The sequence below is a fragment of the Pezoporus occidentalis genome, unplaced genomic scaffold, assembly GCF_034315485.1.
Source record: "Pezoporus occidentalis ecotype Australia unplaced genomic scaffold, CSIRO_AGI_Poc_V1 ctg15, whole genome shotgun sequence".
NCBI lineage: Eukaryota > Metazoa > Chordata > Aves > Psittaciformes > Psittacidae > Pezoporus > Pezoporus occidentalis.
In genome coordinates this window covers 5,307,950-5,328,165 of record NW_026913316.1, presented here as the reverse complement: position 1 = coordinate 5,328,165, position 20,216 = coordinate 5,307,950, and the positions used below count along the sequence as shown (strand labels likewise).

The 20,216-nt window shown below is 40.8% G+C and overlaps 1 protein-coding gene across 9 annotated transcripts in view; it reads left to right on the top strand.

Annotated features, from left to right (window-relative positions):
• The window catches only part of COBL (cordon-bleu WH2 repeat protein), a 159,206-nt gene that overhangs the window by 125,714 nt on the left and 13,276 nt on the right, over positions 1-20,216 (top strand). For 8 of the 9 annotated variants that reach the window (XM_062610926.1, XM_062610919.1, XM_062610920.1 and 5 more), the window contains 2 exons: positions 5,506-5,818; positions 17,580-17,683. In XM_062610926.1, coding sequence (XP_062466910.1) covers positions 5,506-5,818; positions 17,580-17,683 — 417 coding nt within the window. Of the gene's footprint in view, positions 1-5,505; positions 5,819-17,579; positions 17,684-20,216 lie in introns of those variants that run through there. The other variant, XM_062610929.1, reaches the window with a different exon arrangement.

Here is a 20,216-nt window from a genome sequence, read left to right as displayed (position 1 = left end):
GGGCTTGTTCAGCCTGCAGAAGAAAAGGGTAAGAAGAATTTGAATTCTGTTTTGCATCTGACAGAAAAGGAAGAGGGAGCCAGACTCTACTGCTGAGATTCACTGCAGAAGGATAAGACTGCAACAGTGACAAGTTGCAGCTGGAAAATTTTCCATCTGGCATAAAAAAAAATGTTCTTTATGGGAAGAAGCATTAAGCATTTCCCAGAGAGGTTGTGGAGTCCTGGTGCTTGGAGGTTCTCAAAACTCAGATGCTCAAGGCCCTGAGCAACCTCATCTAATATGGAAGTTAGCCTTGCTTTGAGGAGGACGTTGAGCTAGGTGACCTCCAGTGGTTCTTGCCAAATTAAATTATTCTGTGATTCTGTGACCTAAATGAGCTGAGCCAACATTAATCTGCTCTACATCCTCATTTTGGAGGAGTGCTGAAGCTGCGGAGCATGGTTCCTCACCTCAGCAGTTCCTGGCCTCGCCTTCAGTTTCTGCAAGGCAGTTACAGGAGTTGGGAGAGGAGTGCCTTGGAGCCTGATCTGTTCCCACATTCCCTATGCTATAGTTAATATATGAGTGGTCATTTTGTTTTCTTTTTGTTTCTGTTAATTTAAAAAAAATGAAAGGATGGATGTAGGCTCAAATATGCTAAGAATTATATTTGAATTAGGAGTGTCTTAACTGCAATACATAGAAGTCCCCCGATTCTGTATTCCATCTTGTGCTTCAGCTGCTCACTGAATGGTTTTTAATACCTTTATCTATGTACATGTTTTTGTTCAATGAGCAAAATGAGTAAAATATTAGCAGCACACATTGTATCTGTGCGGAAACTCTTAAACTAATCCTGTGTTGTCTCTGTTAATCTCTGTTGATCACTGCCATAATAAATGATATCTTTTTCCCATTTCTTCCACCAGCCGCCTTCCAAGTGCATGAAAAAATGTACACTTCCTTTGTGATGGTCTACCTTTTTGCTGCCAGTACAAATAATTAAAGCAGCATTTATTTTTCTTGCTAGAAGATTTAACTACTTTTAGTGAAATAATTATGTTGTAACTTTGGGATCATTATAAGAATATTCTTTAACATCATGAAGCTTTTTAATTTTTTTTTTTTTTTTTTTTTTTTACATCTGCATTGTGATAGACCATTCAAACTGCAGCAAAGCAATTTTGGTCCATGAAAAGAAAGTTTTTTTGGCAGTGGAACAAGTGATGAAAGAAATTAGAAAATAATTACCAACCTCTTAGCAAGAACTCAGAGGAATTCTGAATTCAGCACTCTGCATCTCTAAAACCATTGTAAGGTTCAGATTAGTCACATCAACATGTAGGGGTTAAATAAAGAGTTACTTCTTTAAAAATGCTCTTGGATACACAGCTCCTGTTCATTATTGAATGTGACAGTAAACCACAAGCAGTGCTGTAAAAACAGAAGGTCACAGCAAACAGTTACAGTCTGACAAGACTTACGCCCTGTGCCCATTGGACTTGGAAGGAGTGATGGCTTGGGGTTTGGTGACTGATTTTGTAAGTCTGGGTAGGATATATGTCTTTTGAATACTTAGGTCTGATTCTGATCTCGTTCAAAGTTGTTGGTAGTAGTAATCCAAATGAGTATGCTGCTTACAGTAGTTGAATTAAATCTTCATTTCTGAAAGTGCTGATAAGCATTTAAACCAGGTGAGGTTTATCTATCTCCCCATCATTGGCATTCTATATGAGTAATGTGTACATATATGTGATATCAAACTGCACTAGTGCAGATATGACTCCTCTAAACTCAGAGTTCAGTGTTTTCCTAATTAGTTACAGCCTATTGAGATTAAAGCGACAAGATCTCTTTTGTGTTAAACAAGAAGCTCACATTCTTTACTGATGAGCTACTCCCCTCTTTCCCTCTTGATGATTATGGGCAACATTCTTGCAATCAGCCATCCCAGTCCCCCTGCAAGAAAGCCTTCGTAACTTGTGGTTGACCTAATTGTGCAGTGACAGTGCTGCTGCTGCTAAGCAGAGGAAATCCCTGTATGGCTTTCATTTGGGCTTTGCAGAGTCTGCAGCCTGGAGCAGGAGGTAGATAAGTGGCAATGTAGGGCATTGAGAGACACTCTTCAATTTCACTTCTGGGTGAGATGTCCCACAGAGATTCCAGTATGACTTGGAGACCGCAGGGCAAGTTCTACACCCCCTTCAATATCACACCCCACTTGAAGCCAGTGAACGGGGACACATGTTACTGAAAAAAAAACATAGCATTTTTACATACTTGGAAGGTCAGTCTTACGAGGTACAGCAGTGTTTCAGTAATATGTTATCTGCAGCAATTGTTACTTGTGTGGCCAGTCCTGAAGTACTTGCTGAATATTCTGTCTTAAACCTGGATGTATCTACATGAGGTCTTGAAGATCAGAGTCCATATTGAAATCTTCTTTGTGTCATAACAAAATAGAGAAACAAGTGTTGACATTTGTCTTTATTCAACCAACAAATAACCGCAGGAGCTGCTATAGTGATCATGCTGTGCTTAGTGTGTGGGGGTGTTCTGCATGTGTGATCTGATAAAAAATACATAAAAATCACAAGGCAGAATCACATCTACTACTGCGTGTTCTACTACCCAGTTCTCCGTGTAGAATTAGGAAGTTATAAAAGGTATGTTCTGACTCCTGGAGGCAAGAACACTCAGTAAAGTTGAGGTAGGTGTTTTTCATGTCATATGTCATTACCCAGTAATGCCCATCCCTCTTCAGTTTGCACCAGTGAATTCTTAATCAAGCATGTAGAAGGAAAAATAGATTCTTACTTGATCCATTCAAGGATGGCTCTACTTTAAAACAGGGGTCTTTTAGTGATGTTCTTAGCTGAAACAAGATTGTTAGCATGACACAGAACCATAGCAGTTGTGTTTTTATGTGCGTGCTTTCATGTTCAGACAAGTAGTAGTGGCAATCAGCAGGGTTTGCCTCAGCCAGCAACTCTGTTCAGTGCCATGTGTTAACTGTGTTAAAAATTAATGGATCTTCTCGATGAAAAGATTATGGAAGCACTTTGACAAACGGATAGGCTTGAAGAAAGGGGGAAATTTTGGTTTTGCTTGGGCACAGGGAATTTAATTACTGAATAGAGAGAGGTATTTCTGTAGTTCTGTGCTTCGGGATAAAACCACTGTTGAATGTGGAGGTTCTTACACTGGACTGGATGATTCAGCTGCTGAGATCCAGATGTAACAGATAGGGATCAGTTTGCACATGGACCCTGATAGTAAGAGAATTGGTTTTCTTTTTGTTTGTCAACATGTAGGAAGAATGGTCTGGGGGACAGACCTGCTGTAGGGCAGCTTGCTGAATCACAGCAGGAAAGAATTTAGTGTTGTTCCTGCAGTAGGCAAGTAGGGCTGTGGGACCAAGTGGATCTAAATCCTTGAGCTGAGAGATGCAGGAAACAGTTGCAGGCAGGCGAGAAGAGGATGAGGAAACGAGAGAGAGAGAGCAAAGAAGGAAAAGCCTGCCATCCTCATCTCACGAACTGGAAGTAGGCACTTTGTTATAAATTGCTGTTCCAACTATAGGGTGGAGGTCATTTATGGCATCCTGGTGACAACAGATGTGGCCTGTGTTACAAAAGTCTCTCTGCATCAAAGTGTACTGCATTGTGCATTACTTCAAAACCTTGCTGTGTGTTTCCACTCTTCGGCTTCCATTCTTTCAGCTGATGTCTTTACTATCCTGCTTTGCTCTGGCTTTAACTCGTTGTAGCTTTTACTAATGCTTTGATGGTGGGATTGTTACTGGGGCTTTTTGTGTTTGAAAGCCTAGCAGGCCATGTACTCTTGCCTGTTCGTTTACTTTCTATTTTTCTGGAGTTTTATTATTTGGTGTTTAATGTCAAATTGTTCGTATTTCCCCTTGATGTTGGTGTTTTCCAAACTGTATTTCTGGCATGAACATACTCTAATCCATTCAGTGGCACATACTTAGTTCCTCTAATTGCCATTTTTAGATGGAATGATCTGGATTAAATCTGGAACCCAAAGCTAATGTTACAGAAAATAAGGTCAAAGAAATCAAATAACATTACTTCCAAAGTCACCATAGAGTCTTTGGATCATCTTCCATCATTAATATTGATGCTTGACAGCACTTACAATTTTAATCATGATTTGTAACCCTCTGAATTTTATTGCTTCTGCTGTCAGAAATCAATTTCAGTGCTTAATGGCATCTTGTAACCTCAGCCAAGGAGAATGTTGGTTTGATTTTTATTTTAGTTTTACTCAAAGCTTCACTGCTAAGCTACACCCTTACAAGATTATTTCTATGACATTTTTTGACAAAGTTGTTTTCATGCATGTTTCATGTATGTTTCAAAAAGATTCTGACCCTACAAAACAGGGAAGTAGTATGTTTAAACTTAGTCATGCTTGTAGACCTGGGACTTTTCATATAATTAACAGGTGCCCCAAGTGTCTGCAGGATCAGGCCATAAACTATTGTTTAATCTTCCTTTTGCATGCTGAGATAGAAGATAATGGAGCACGCTTGTAATTCCCAATTAAACATTTAGATTAGTCTGTATTGATTTCTTCTGATCAAAAGAAGTGTGCTTGGGCTTGATTCTGTCTTTGGTCACTCAGTGGAAATTATTGATCTTGTTGGGAGTTCCCCCTTAAAGGCATATTTTGCAGGATGGAGTCCAGAGTTGTACATTTCTTAAAGAAAATAACAAAATTGTATTTTTTTATCAAAATATCCACTCCAAAACAAACAAAACCTCAAGTATCTCATAGGAACCAAAACAGACTAAACAAACTAAAACAGAACAAAAAATTGTACTATGTCTAATCTTCTCTCAAGATTTGCAACTTTTAATAAACATGCAATGATCTCCTTTATAAAGGACTTAACCTTGGAAAAGGTTCTGCTTTAAGCATCTCAGTGTATACTTTTCTGTACTCTTATTAGTAGATTTTGTATGCTTTAAGATGTTTGTTATTCTCCCACTTAATGGATAGGAAATAGAAGGGCAGTAAAATAAAGTTACACCCACTGTGCCAACAGTAGATCTAGTTTACCAGTTCAGTGTCCTGACTGGGAAATGCTGCAGATTTTTACTCATGTATAGATTTATTATTGGAAATGTCATGATTTGTTTGTCAGCATGGGAAAGGAATAATGAGATGATGGTGTCAGATGCGATAATGGGAATGATTTCTTACACCACATCTGTTAAACCTTGGTCTAATTGCCCAAGAAGCTGCCCCTGGAAAGTTGTTTCTTCATAGAAGTAGGGAAACTGATTTACTATGAAAGTTATAAAACCCAAACTCCTCAGGACAGACATAGCAAACCACCTTTTCACATCATCATTATCCTCTATACAAATATTAAGCTCCATCCTACTATTTCTAATGTATTTCATGTGTTTTTTCCAGTTACAAAGGAATAGGTCTCTGTGTTTGATTTATGTGCTGATGACTTGCAGCTAACTTTCCTTGCTATATTTCATTTAGAGGGCCTGCTGCCTGCACATGATAATGTTTATGTAGTGGATGACACGGTTCTGGAGCTATCAGAGGTGGAAGAAACAGCATCAGAAAGCAGCTGTTTTGCATCTGAGGACACCACCGAAGATTCGGGTGTTGTGAGTTCCCCATCTGACATTGTATCTTTGGATTCACAAAATGACAGTATGAAGTTGAAAGACATCAAGATGGTCAATGGCTACATGGAGTCAGCTGAGGCAGATGCGATGCATGGCACAGAGACATGTCCTTTAAAGAATGCCTACTGCAATAGCATGGAATCTGACAGTGCTCCACAGAGGTAAAACATTTATTTGCAGTCAGCTGTTGGAAAACATGTTGCATGTCCTTCTTGTAGGGAATCATTTAAGAAAACCAACTTCTGCTTTCTTCTGCTCTTTCATAAACCAGTATGAATGCCAAACGACTCCTCCCAGTGAAAAGCTCACTGCCAAATCCCCTCCAGTGACATACTTGTAGCAACAGGCAAAGGTCACTTTTCTGTTTGAACTTGTAGTTGCATTTCTTGCAAAAGACCGCTGCCCTCCGGAGTTGATTTCTCTAAGAAGTCTGAAATAATTTAGTTACAGTCTGGTTTATTTTGTCGTTCTGATAGCATATGAAGTGTTTAAAATGTTACTATATATTGATCTAGAAAAATGACATGCAGGTCATGAAATGGGAAACTCATAAAAGGGAGGAATTCAAGCCCCTGAAGGCCAGGTGGAGAAGGATTGTATTCAGTGAACTTTGGAGATTGGTTTGTGGATGTGTGCATGCATATAGATGTTCAACTAATGCTAACCTTCACTGGAGTTATACCTTGGGTTTAGGGTTTTTTTTCCAGCATATTTCCTTTCCTTTTTTTTTTTTTTCCTTTTCCCCCATAAATAAACATTTCCCTGCAGTTTTTGCAAGAAAATACAAGAACCTGAAATTTAATTAGAAACTGCCTTCAAGCACAAGTGACTCTGACACTGTTTGTTTGCCAAAACTCACATAGTTGGTGGCAGGGCTGTAAAGGGAACCCAAAATTTATAAGACTCTGCAAATACAAACTGGCCAAATAGGAAGCTGTGCTCCAGCAAGGAGGGTGGCCTGGTAGTACTGACAGGGATCCGCTCTGTGTGATGCTGCAGAGTCATGGGACAGGGGCCAGAAATTCCTCTGAATTCTCAGTTGACACAAAGTCTGTGCTTTCTGGTCTCTCTCCATTCAGCTGCTAATCTGTAGCCCCTTCATAAGAGCATGTATCATGACCTAGTTATTTCCTTCCACACATTTCTGAGGGAGAACTTCATCTTGGATCATGCAGTGGGTGATAAATCATGGATAAATTAGGCCAAAGTTAGTATTTAACCTATTGGAATGATTTTTTCTTTATCCATCAATATCAAAGGAGACAAGGTCAAGCCTCACTTAGGTAACTTTCTCAACAATACGTTTTTCTCATAATCTGTCCTTTCACAGTTTCTTAGGTCCTGATGCAGTCTCTATTTGGAGGATTAAATGGACTAGTATAGCAACTGTGATTAACATTCCAGACCTGATCTAAAAAAACAACCCATTAATTTCAGTAGACTTAGATTGGGTCTTATAAGATAATTAAGCAGTCCCAACTTTCCTCAAAATGCAGGATTTAAACTGATTACCATTAGCATAATGTTGAGCAGAGGCATCAAAGCAAAACCCCGTAAGAACAATACTGATCAGCAAAAAATATTTTGGATGTTTTCTGGGTTTTTTTTTTGTTGTTTTGGTTTTTTTTTTTTAAAACAAATAAGAGATTGACCACAGCTCATTGTGACACAGTCCCTCTTGGAAGTCAGTAATTTTTCCATCTTTCACTTCAGCCAAAAGTACGTATTCTGTACATTGCATTGAGACTTACCTTTGCCACACAAACACACAAAATCTTTGATAGTTGGGAAGAGTGCACATAGAAGACACAAGGGGATATTTCATAACCTGGCCGGCAGTACTGCTGCTTAGGGGTCTTGCTGAGCCAAAGGAGTGGAAGTTGAAAGGATGGTGTGTTTTAATGCCCTTTGCAACCAGGGAGGTGACGACTTCCCCCTGCTCAGCTGCTGTGAGGCCATTGCTGTGTGTCCAGTCTTGGGTCCCCAGTGCAAGAGAGAGGCTGGCAAACTAGAGGAAGCCCAGAGGAGAGCTATTGAGAGGGCTGGGAGACTGGAGCACAGAGCGTATGAGATGGAGGGAATCACCTGTGGTGTTCACCTTGCAAAATCAGTGTGGGTGAGGAGGGGTCTGCCTGATTTTCCCAGAACAAAAGCAGAACTATGAGGCTTCTCAGAGGTACACAATAAAATGACAAGAGGCAATCATCACCAGCTGCTGGAAAGGAAATAAAAATTGCATATGAAGAAGAAATTCCTCAAAACAGGAGTGGTTAAGCAGTGAAAGTTTGCCCAGAGAAGTTGGTGAATCTTCATGCCTGGAGGTTCTCAGAACTCAGCCTGGCAGAGCCTTGGGCAGCCTAGTCTGTCTTTGAAATTATCCCTCCTTGGAGCAAGAGGTTGGGCTAGCCTTCCAACTTAATCTTTTCTGTGATTTTATTGTGTTAAATATTCTGTATTTATCTAATACGTCCATAATTTAAGAAGAGTGGGCTTAGACTGAAAGAAGAGACAGTTATTGTCCTTTGGGGAGTGCAGTTATTTTTCATAAATTCCATTTATTTTTTAGGCTTTGAGACAGCAAAATTGCTTCAGATCAACTTTAGGGTAGAGCAGAAACTTAACATTTGTGATTTATTTTAATCTTACATCAGCAACCCTTTAGACTGCCACAGTAACAGTGCTGATAGTAATATCTTTTTAATTTTTATGCTCTGAATGTTTGTAAACAAGGTTAAAAGTGGAATTTAGTTTAGTTTGAAATTGTGCTTGTCTAGATCCCTTTGCAGGTCAACTTGCTGTTTTCAAAAGCCACTTCCTAAGTGTAGAAGCAAAGAAAAAAATGTGGGTTTTTTTTAAACTTATTTGTATGAATATTTGTTTTAATGGGATGTAAATAAATTCTGAGTACAATTTTGAGTACAGCCAAATTTGGAGTACACCAATTTCAATTCCCACTGTCAGAACAGCTGCCACCCCACTAATAATACCTTTTGGGTGTTCTGAGATTGTGTGTAGTTCTTGTGATGAACAGGCTACTTTCAGAACCACACCAGCCTCCTTAATTCCCAGGAAAGTCAAAGTGCAGTTTATGTGAATAATTGATACCAGGCTACACAGAGTTTTACATATATTTCATAAGCTACAAAAAAATTAAAAGAAAATTTTACATGGAGTTTATTCATTCCTTTCTATCTTCTAGTCCATTTACCAAGATGTAACTCAATTGTGAAAGGAAGATAAGAACAAAGAAATGGGAGAACATGTTGCTATTATAAGCAATGGTTAGCAGCAGTGAATCAGGAGTCCTCCTTGAGTCTGAGCTCCACTGAAGGCAGAAATCTTATTTTGTGACTAATTTGGCCAAAGCTTGGAAAAAAAACATTAATAAGAATAATGGAAATATTTACCTTGTCATTTTAAATTGTAAAACTGACTAAAACTTGGGCTTTTCACACAGTGAAGTAACTAATTCCTAAGAATTTAAAATGCTGTATGCTAAAATCATTTTGTACTCTGCGGGCTCTGAAAAGTACTCTGAAAAGCAAGCAGATTATATTTGGAGTGTGAAGGGCTATAAAGAATGTCCAAGAGGCATTTTGCACATACACTGTGAAGAACTGCAGTGAAGAGCAGAATCAAGTCCACAGTTCTTACCTAGGTTTGGTCCTGAGGCTTAGCCTGTGCTCTGAGATGAAGAATATTTTGCCATTTTGCTTACTTTGGTTAATTGTTTGTTTAGTTTTAAATTCATTTGTTCCTAGAGTTTCTGGGATTGTTTACTGGGTGGCTTGGGTGGTCTCTGTGTAGCTGAAGTGCTGATAGCGTTAAAATGCCCCAGCAGGGTCTGCCCCTCATCTGCTGCTGAAGTCAAAGAGAGTTACGAGCATTTAAGGTGCAGTCTTCAATATGTGATGGGTTTGTCTGCACGTAGCAGTAAAGTGGTACGACCAGGTCAGAAATGGCATGTACAATGGGCTTTGCACACGCGGAAGTGACAACCACAGCAGAGCTCCAGTCTCATTCAGTTCCCAGCGCACTGAAGCAGAAATTTCTGAAAGAAGGTCCCCAGATTTCAGGGTTTCCAAGCTGGGGTCTTTCCTCCATAGTTTTGTTTTCCAGTATATGGGAGCAACTTGCAATTGCATTCTGTTTTGTTTTGGGATTCTTGGTCAAGCAATCTTAATCTTAATGTAGAATATCAAATCAAATATGGAAACACTCTAGTTCTACCCTTGGCTCTGTCTCTAACCTGTTAAACTGTCTTTGTTTCTCCGCCACAGACTGATTTTTTTTTTTTTTTTTACAGTAAAAACCATTAATGCAGCTATCGTATGTCACGATATATTTGTACAGTGCCTGGTGGAGCAGAATCCAGACCTCAGCTGGAGGTGCCAAGGGCTAACCCCATATAAATAATCGACTACATGCAGTGTTTGACTGTGAATGTTTTAATATTAACTGCTGACTCTGAACATTGTACTACATAGTTGTCTTTCTTCACATCCTTCCTTACAGTTGATTTCTTTGTGTTATGTATCTGTTCACCGAATTTTAATATATAGTGTTAAATGAGTAACAAGAAAACCACAGAGAAGCTGAAATGTTGCTTATGTAGCAGTAAGTACATCTCATGATCTCACAGTGTTGCAACTCTGTCCTCCCGTACCCCCTCCTTTCCCATCCCTTGTGTGGTGTCATCACGCAAGCTCCTAGGGGCAGGGATCAGACAATTTTATATGCCTATAAAGCATCCTACTGTCTGGAGCTTTATAAATAATTACGCATTAAAAATTATGTTAAAATAATATTATTAGGGATGCTAGGTCACGTGCTCAAAGTTAGGTAACATTAAGGCTGTCCATGTAACCTTATATTCCTCCCCTTACCCTTAATTCCCCCGTTTTTATTCAGTCTGATAATGTCTCTATTTAAAGTGATCATATTCTCTTTTGGTTTCTTTTCTTTGTAAGTTTCAGAGCTCGATTAATAAACCAGGCATACCGCTGTTCATTCTCAGTTCAAATTCTCTTCTGGAGACAGGACCATTTAATTTCCTTTTGCTCTTTTTATCTTCCTCATCACACTAGTATCCATGTGCCATGCAGACTTTAATTCATTTCTCTGCACAGTACTCGTGTGGGATGAAAAGGTGTCATTATCCTATTTTAGAGAAGGAGAGCTGATGTATGGAGAGTCAAGGCAGACTGGTAACCAGTTAGACCACACAGGACTCTTTTTTTTTCAGAGGACTGAGCATTAATGATATTCCATGTATCAGAATGCAGCTCTCCTTTCCCTCCTAACTCTGTTCTTGGAAGACATTTAACCATTTGGGCTGAAATAAAATAACAGAATGATCATGGGGATGATATAAACTGTAGCATTTGGACTGCCACCTAGCAAAGTTATATAATTTCTCAAAGTCAGAAACAACTGAAATCAAGGCTTTAAAAGGGTGTCTTAACAGTTTAAAATGCAAAACTCTCTTTTTTACTGTCTTGAAAAGATTTTAAATGTATTACAATATTTTAAATAATAGAAGTGTTTTCAAATGTCAAGGGAACTTGGCAGTTACAAAGCTAAATAAATACACACTTGTCTGGGCCAAAAAAGATAAAATACCTTCCAAAGGGTCTGAAAGGGATTTTCCTCTCCCTTGCATCTCTGTTTCAGTAGCCATGAGAGAGGAATATTTTTTCACGTAGAGCTAGTGGAGGGCATAGGGTGGGGGTGGGGGAACCCTCCTAAGATCCGTTCATGCTGTGGGTCTGGACAGGGATAATCTCATTTCCTCCCTTTCTCTTAGAAGATTTTGTTGCCTTTGGCTCTGGTTGGGGTAGTTGAAGCTACTGGGAGGAGAAGAATCCTCTTCATTACCAACCTGAGAAATACTCTGTGTTTGCTACAAATCTGCTAAGGTTTTGATGAGTTAGCTTGAAACAAAAGCTTGAAAGGATAGGAGTGAGTGAACTTGTTCTGCTTAATTTTCAGCCCATTCAAATTCAAATGTTACAAGGCTTTGTATTCCGATTGGGAAGGACAGGAGGGAAAGAAAAGTCAGTAGCTGAAGAGAATTCAGTGATGAAGCTGGTCAGAGAAAGAAAAAATATAATAGTGAGTGGCAGAAGGCAGGCAGGAAGGAAAAACTGTGATGAAAAATAGCAGTGTACGTATGTGTTATATATATATATCTGTGCACAAACACATTCTATATAATTACATGTCACTTGTAACTACCTCCGAGAAATACAGGAGAGTTTTATTCTGTTATTTCTCTATAGGGTAAGTTCTATTTTAGCTGGGTAGGTATGTGTTTTACCTTTTGAAAACAAAAATGTAGTTTTAAGGGGAAGGAAAGTAGGGAAAGGGTTAAAGTACAGGGTAAACTTCAGGGATGAAGAATTACTTAATTAAGACCCAGATGTCTGACAGATTTGCAAGCCTCTTCTTCTTACATAATTTTGCTAATTTCCTTCCTTATCTCTGGCTTTCCCTTTCCCCTTGTTCCAGAAAACTCTTTCAATTTGTATACTCTTCATGGACTTTTTTGCTGGCAGATCTTCATGGAGGGAAGATACTAATAATACCAAGATTAAGTAATAGATACAGTTGTTATAGAGCAGGAATCCAGATTGGCCTTTCTGTTAAACTCATCCACTGGAAAAATGCCGTATACTTTGGAGCTATAGAATATTTTGCATGTTCGAAAGCAGTTTGAGTTGCTAATGTGTAGTGCTGGCTTCCAGGAGAGAAAGGCTCTGGTCCTTGCTCTGTTTCTTATTTTTCTGTGTAACCCAAGGGAAGTTATTTAACCTCACTTTGCCATCTTTTAACTTGCAGTGTTATATTGCACAGGTGATGTGTCAGTGTTAAGATTTAAATCATACTAGTCCACTTTCCTGACTATTTCTGGCAGTGCTGTCTGCCTGCAGGCCTTCCCATTGAGAAGCTGTTGCCAGAGGCCCATGTGAGGAGTGGGGAGTGGAGGCATGCTTCCAGCTGTATAGCAACTACAAGCTGCTGCTTATGCAGCAGGACCCTGGAACGAACATATGTTGGGAGACTCTGGAAGCTAAAATCACTCTGGTGTGTAACAGGCTTAGAGATTTCTAGCATTAAAACACAAAATTGTACTAAGCCAAAGCATTTTCATTTGCTTTCTGTTTAGATTTTTGACCAGTAACCGTGGGGGAAGACTGTAAAAAGACGATAAACCCAGCTGCAGCTGAAAATTTATTTCATTTTCTACCCCATCTATATTTGCAAATTCTTATTTGTAACTGGGGGGTGGTATATCTGAAGGTACTACTGGGCTAGTGTGTTGTAGGATTGGAAAACAGTTAATGCAGTCTCTGATGATTTTTATTCACCATCAATATAAATGCAGTCTAAAAACCTTTGTAAGTTTGATGCAGTCTCACAGAACTAGGAACTGAACACAAACTAAAAAACTTGGAATGAGAATGATACCTGTACCTTGCTCTCAAAAAGTATGTGCATCTTTTTTTTATGGCTCATTGAAAAACATAAAAAGCAAGGTTATCTGGCATTCAACAGAATATGACCATGTGCTTTTTTCTTTTTCTAGTTGCCTGATACTTTCAGAAGTCTTGCATCAAAGACAGGTGATGACTTTGCTATCTAACAAGTCCTAAGTTGGCTGTTCAGTCTACACATTTTGTGTTTTAGCAGGCTTTGGTCAATCAAACATTAAAACTTCATGCTCAAATTCACAGGAGGCAGCAGAAATGGAAAATATCTATGGTCAGGTCATAGCTTAGGTGACCAGAAAGTCCACCACTTATACTAGCTGCTCTCCTGCTGCTTTTATATTCGTTCCTTGGAAGGGAATAGAAAAAAAGTCATCTAGCCCAAGAAGTGCAAAGAATGAAAAAACAGTCCCTAAGATTTTGTAAACTATGGTTAATCTGGAAAATAGTTACCTCCACTTTTGAAGAGTACTTTGCTGCATCACTCACAAAAACAAATATGTAAGCACCTTGAGTTTACTTAATGCCATCTTTCCAGCCTGGTTGAATAGCAAGTTGTATTCAGAAAGCTTCAGCCATGCTTTCTACAACTTAAAATTGTTTAGCATCAGGCTCATCTTTAATACCCACCTCAATGTATACCCAGGGTAGGACCATTTCTCTTTCCAGCATTTGTCTTATACAAAGGAGAATATTGTGAATTCATTTGGAAGAGGAAAAATCTGGATACGTACAGATGGGTTAATATAATTCCACAGCATCAGACTGAGAGTACTGTCAGAGCTGGGAAAGGAGCCCAGATGCTCCAAATCCCTGTTAGGAGTAACCGTATCAGGTTTCCATGTCAGTAAGTCCATGCTAGCTGCCTAAGACACATAGGAGTAGCTAATGCTTTTGATGTCTGTTGAACAGCCTCATAGCAATCAGTATGTCCTTGCGTGTGCTAGTGCACGGTGTGCCTGCCTGGATTTGACTCTGTTATGTGCAATGGTTCTGTCTTCCCTCCCCTGCTAGTATACACATTCATAAGAGCCAAGTTCTCTTTTGATAACAGTAAATACTGCAAAATGAGTGAACCTTTCAGGTCATACTCAGTTAACCTGAGAGATGTCTTCTGCCCATTTCTTCTTGCCTGTTGCCACTGCAACAGGGCATGTGTCTCCCTGTCTTCCCTATTATGTCTGTGGATGTTTTGAATGTCCTACCGTATTTCAGATGTCACCAAGTGCTCCAGTTTGGATAACTGAACCTCTTCTTCAGTTCCTTCTCTGCAGTCTATATAGGTATGTGTTGTATTTAGACAGTTAATGTGGGAGTTGTGGTCTATATCTCTGGTACCATACATGAGGCTCACCAGAACTCATGGGAAGTGCCTGAGGAGACTCAAGTCAGTTTTATCATTTGCAGACCCCCAGGTAAAGCTTCTTTAACTATAACAAAATGGCAGCTTCTGTCATTGCAAATCCATTGTCTTACCACTGGTTTGGTTTTCTTTTTAATGCAGCATTCACAGCTAGGTTCATCAGAGAATTTTCTTTCTTTCTTAGAATGTAAACTTTCTCGTAAATACTCGTCTCCCATGGCACTGATTTGGTGAAATGCTGCTGTAACTTTCATTTTTTTGTCTCCAACTGAGCAAATGACTGCTGAGGAGTTGTAGCCTGAGCTCAGTGGAACACTAAAGGCTGTAGTTTAGTAATCGCTTTGCTCCATTCTGTGCTTTTGCACAAATCTCTGCTAGTTTACAGGAGTAATAAGTGCCCAGGCTTCCACGAACCATGCACGTCTACCATTTTGAACTTGGGCTAAATGCTTGCCATTGCTGTATTTTTAGTGCCTCACGTTTTACCAGAAAGGTAACATAAAGGTTATCAAGTTCTTCCCTAAGTTGGAAAAGTGTGTGTGAGAAAATAACACTGGTAATGTTTATCCAGAATATAAAACGTGGTATCGGAATGAGTTATATTTTTCTTGAATTCTGGCCAAAACAGAGCTGTCAAGAAAAGAAAAGTGTGTAGGGTTAGAAGGGAAGAAAGTGCAGGATTAGAAAAATAAATAAATTGGATGCCCTTTTGTTTTCCTTTCCCAAATGCTGTTATGAGAAAGAGTCTTCTTAGGCATATTTGTAATTATGTGAGCTACTGGAAACTACCAGACCTTCACCTCACAAAATGCGTATCACATTTTAATTTCCCGATGCTAAGAATTTGAAGAAAAGCCCTGTGATTAATCTGTATCTTCTGGCTTGTTGTAGGTGAGTTTGGAGATGAATTGAACAATAGCTCTTTTAGGAATTTGAAAATGGGAAAGAAAAGACCTGCTTTTTCTGAAGCTCCCTCTGTAAGAGCAAATAAGAATCCTTTCATTTTCACTGCATTGTTCTCTTTCCTTCAGAAAAATTCTGTGAATTGGATATTATTATCCCAGTTGTCTAGATAAGGAGATGGAAGCAGAGATTGAGAGGCAAATTATGTATAGTCACTGCATAAGTGCACAGAGGATAATGAAAGAGACCTCTGCTGACAGTTGTGCCCATCAAGGAGAAGATAATGTTTCTATAAGGAGTCATTGAAAGATTCCCATTGATTAACATGAGAAAGAGATGGTCAGTACAGTGGACCTACACTGCATGTTTGGAGCCCAGGAATCCCTGTTCCAGTCCCAAATACATTTTCCTAGACAATTTGCCCATAAAATTTTCAAGCCAATAGTTCCTGTTATTTCCTGGAGAAGGCCAGTGCAAATGCTAGAGCAAGTTTAAATCTTTCTTTTCAGATTGCTCAAATGAGTAATCTCATTGATTTGTGTGTGTGTGTGTGCTTCAGGGTACATTGAACTGCATAGAACTACCAGTGCCAGTTGCCTGTGCTGGAGACTTTGATTTGTGCCACCTTTCTTTTAATCCATCACAGGGAAGACTGGGTTTGCCATGAGTCTTGCAGTGTGGGTGCTGAGCCTGAGCATCATCAGTTCACAGTGGCTTCTGAGGATGTTCAGGGCCTGTCAGTGCTCAGGTCAATGGCAAATGTTGCTGTTTTCATTGATCCCAAATACATGAATACAGCTTTGTAAGTGCAAGGCAGTTTAGGTGCAAGTAGAAGAATCAGGCTCCAAGACTAGTACAAAAGACATAAAGAACAGAGAGGTGAATGCTAAATAAATAAATAAAAAAGTAAAATGAAATAAAATACCTGATGCGTCAACATGTGCTTTCAGTTGCTCCTGGTGTGAGCAAGGGAAAAATCGAACAATAAAATAGCAAAAAAAGGAAGCTACATTGTTAGATACAATTTAAATCAATGTCAGGAAACATTCCTGAATTCCTGTTCATGTTACTGCCTTAAAGAGCAGGAAGAAAAAGGTTGTGTTTGGTAAACAACCAAAAAAAAAAAATTCATCTGTTCCTGTACTTATGCGATTAAGGATTTGATCTTGAAGAGGACAAATCTACTTCACCTGACCTGAGTTACTGTAAGTGTGGTTAGAATGGAAAATTATTTTTTCAATAGGCTAATTGCAAGAGCAAAACTTAGATACAGTGTCACAGACAGCAGTGTCTTAAATTCAGGTGAGGAACAGGTAGCTGGAAAAAATAAATTGGCCAGTATGAAATCTTGGCTTCAATGGTTTAGATAGAAGAGCTCTGCTGGTCAAGATTTTTCTTCCTAATAAACATAAGATCTGTTGTGTAACAGGTTGCCATATGGTTTGTTTTTTTTTTAATTTTGGTTATTTTTCATTAGGATTTTTCTTAGTTTCATCTTTTTTTATTATTATTTTAATAAGTCAAGGCAACATTTGACCCTTACTCTGATTCGAGACTTGGTTTCGATCACTGTACAACTTCATCAAAAAACATGGAGTTCATTTCTGGCAAAATTGGGCCCCTTGATATTTCATTTGAAACAGTTCTCAAGGGATTAGTTTCTCTTTCTTCTTCCCCTCCTTCCTCTCAGGACGCAGAGTGATTGTCTAATAGTACGTAGTTGTATTTATTTTTCACTACCATGCAATTTTTACTTAATTAAGGTGAAGATCTATTGGCACAGAGGGTGCACAGGATGGCTAGCGGTCTGCTTAAAAATTGTATGGATATGCAAAACCTTGGCCTTGGCATATTCTGCTTTTTCAGCAGCCCAGCTGAAATGTGTACTTCACAGTGAGGCCAGACTGTTTCTTTGCAACAGGCTATATTAATCCTCATCTTTTGATTGCCAGCACACTGAGCATGCTTAGGCACCACAGAGACCCTTTTTAGATGTGGATGTGTTGTATGGTGGTTTGTGTCTCTAAGGCTGCATATTTTTCCCACTTTGGGGAATGAGTTTCAGAATCCCAGTAGAACCAAAGGGGCTAAAATGGTAGTGTATTTCAGAGCAACAGTGCAAAGCAGATAAAAGGTGACCCAACCTTTTTCTTCTCTTTCATATAGCAGGAGACATGAAGAAATCTCTCTGGCTAAGCAAGAGAATGAGGATATACTCATTGCTGCACAGCTCCAGCAGACTTTGGCTGGCCTGGATGAACATTTAGAAGGTAGGAGTGTGTTACTTCTGAAGTACAAAAGAGAGGCATAGCCAGGAGATGCAGAGTCAAACTGAACTCTGGAGACATCAACAAGTTTCTCACTAAAATCGCAGGGAGCAACTCACATGTTCTGTCCAGAATGTGGTCCACCCAGAGTGCTTGTTCTCCCTCTGCTTCTGGGGCAGCCTCTCCTTATAGACTTGCACTGAATATTTTTCATGCTGCTTATCAGATTGTCATGCAGTTTCGGTGTTTGCTACCAAAAAGAGATGAACAGCAGTTTATGGACACATTTTATGGCCAAATTAGATGTAATTTTATTGACTTTAGTGAAGCTAAATCAGTTGTGAATTTAGCTCTGTGTTTAATGAGCAATGCCTCTGGTTTGTATTTTATCCTCATGAAGAAGAGAAGGGGGGGACATTTTTGTACCCAGTGCCTCCTCTGCATTAGCAGATATACTTTAAAGTTAAAATTTTGAAAACATGGAAAGAAACAGTGGAAAGAGATAAAATGTCGTACTGTGCTCCTGTCCTGGGTTCAGCAGTAGCAGTCATTTTTTCCCCTTCTTGGTAGCTGGTGTAGTGCAGTGTTTTGACTTTCAGCTCGGGAACAGAGCTGATAACAAGCGATGTTTTGGTTTGGCCAAGGACTTTGTGAGCCTCATGCTCTGCCAGGGAAGAGGGGAAGCCGGGAGGAAGCAGAGACAGGACAGCTGACCCAAACTGACCAAAGAGGTATTCCATACCACAGCACGTCATGCCCAGGATGTAACGGGGAGTTAGCCGGAAGGGCTGGGAGTCTGCAGGGTTGGAGGAGGTATCGGTCAGAGCTTGGTCGGGCTGGGGGGGCGAGTTATCGGTCGGCTGGTGGTGAGGTGTTGTATTCTCTTCCCTTGTTATTTCCTTTATCATTATTATCACTGGTGGTAGCAGTAGTGATTTGTGTTATACCTTAGTTACTAAACTGTTCTTATCTCAACCCGTGGGAGTTGCATTCTTTTCGATTCTCCTCTCCATCCCTCCGGGAGCAGGGGGAGGGCAAGAAAAGGGGGGAAGTGAGCGAACGAATTACCTGACTGGGTTTAAACCACGACAGTTCTTTTTTGGCGCCCAACGTGGGGCACGAAGGGTTGAGATAACAACAGATTTGACTGGATTAATAGTCACTCGTCACAATGCTGATTTATTGGGTCTCAGAGTTGTTTCGCTTGATCTCACAGCTTCAGAATGTTGTAACTTACGTAGAGCCGGTATTTGCTGTGATAGTGTTTATCAAGTATGGGGCCTGGGCTAAGGTTCTTGTCTCACTGTGCTTTATGGCAATGGCTTGTAATACGGGCGGGCTCCAGCAGCAGGGCGGGACGGACGTGGCCGTGGACTTGTACCTGGCCGTCCGGCTGCTCTTCGCCGTCCTGGCCCTCACCCTACTCTCCATCTTCGTGAGGCTGCGGGGAGCCGAGGGGGAGCGGCCCCGGGAGCCGGCGGCTGCTGAAGCGGCCCGGGAGAGCGGCCCCGGGGAGCAAGCGGAGGCGGGAGCGGGGCCGGAGGCCGCGAGGGGACGGCTGCCGGTGGAGGAGGTCGGGGCGGTCGAGGAGAGGAAGGAGGCGGCTGCCGAGCAGCGGGAAAAGGCGACGGCCGAGCCGAGCCCCGCGGAGGAGCCGAGCCCCGCGGCCGAGCCGAGCCCCGCGACGGCCGAGAGCGTTTCCCGGAAGCCGCCTGCCGAGCCCCAGGAGGATGCAGGAGACCACGCAGCATTTCCCAGCAAGGCAGAGGAGGAAGAGCTGGACTCAGGAAAAGAGAAGCTGGAGGTGGGAGAGCCGGCAAGCACAGCAGCTGCACCAGCCCCAGTGACAAGTACAGCAGCTACACCAGCCCCAGTGACAAGTACAGCAGCATCAGTTGAGAGTTCTGAAGGTTTTGAATGGCCTTTGGGTGTCCTTGGTACCTGCCTGCTGATTGTGATGGGGATCAGCATGTTGGCACACACACAGGCTGTGTTCTACCCACGACCATTTTGTCTGATCTCAAAAGTTAAGCAGAGTCAGGTTTGGGTCTTGTCTGGGGTTAGACGAGGATATGGGGGGACTTTTCCCCAAGGCTGGACAGCCAGGAGTGGCAGGGTGTGTGGGACAGTATGGGCAAGTATCTAGTCCACTGGGCCCCTCCAGTGCTTTGGAAGCATTGGAGATGGAAGGCAGCTGTATGGAGTCCCCAGCAACAAGCTGCAGAAACTGCTGAAGGGGACAGTGAATTATTTTGAGCCTGGTGGGCCCAATGCACTTCAGGCCATCAGAGCAGAGATGCAACACAGAGATGGACTCATGATCGAGGGGTGGACTTAGCAATGGACACTATTGCCCAGGTTATTCACGAGTGTGAACACTGCACACAGTCTCTCCTGCTCTGGAAGACTGTTACAAGAGATGGAGCCTGACATCATGGACCAGATGGACGCAGCAGCTTTATAGGGACTGGTCCATGCACTTAGATAAGAGTGATGGTATATTGAAAATGTGGGACGTGAGCATGACGTGAATGGT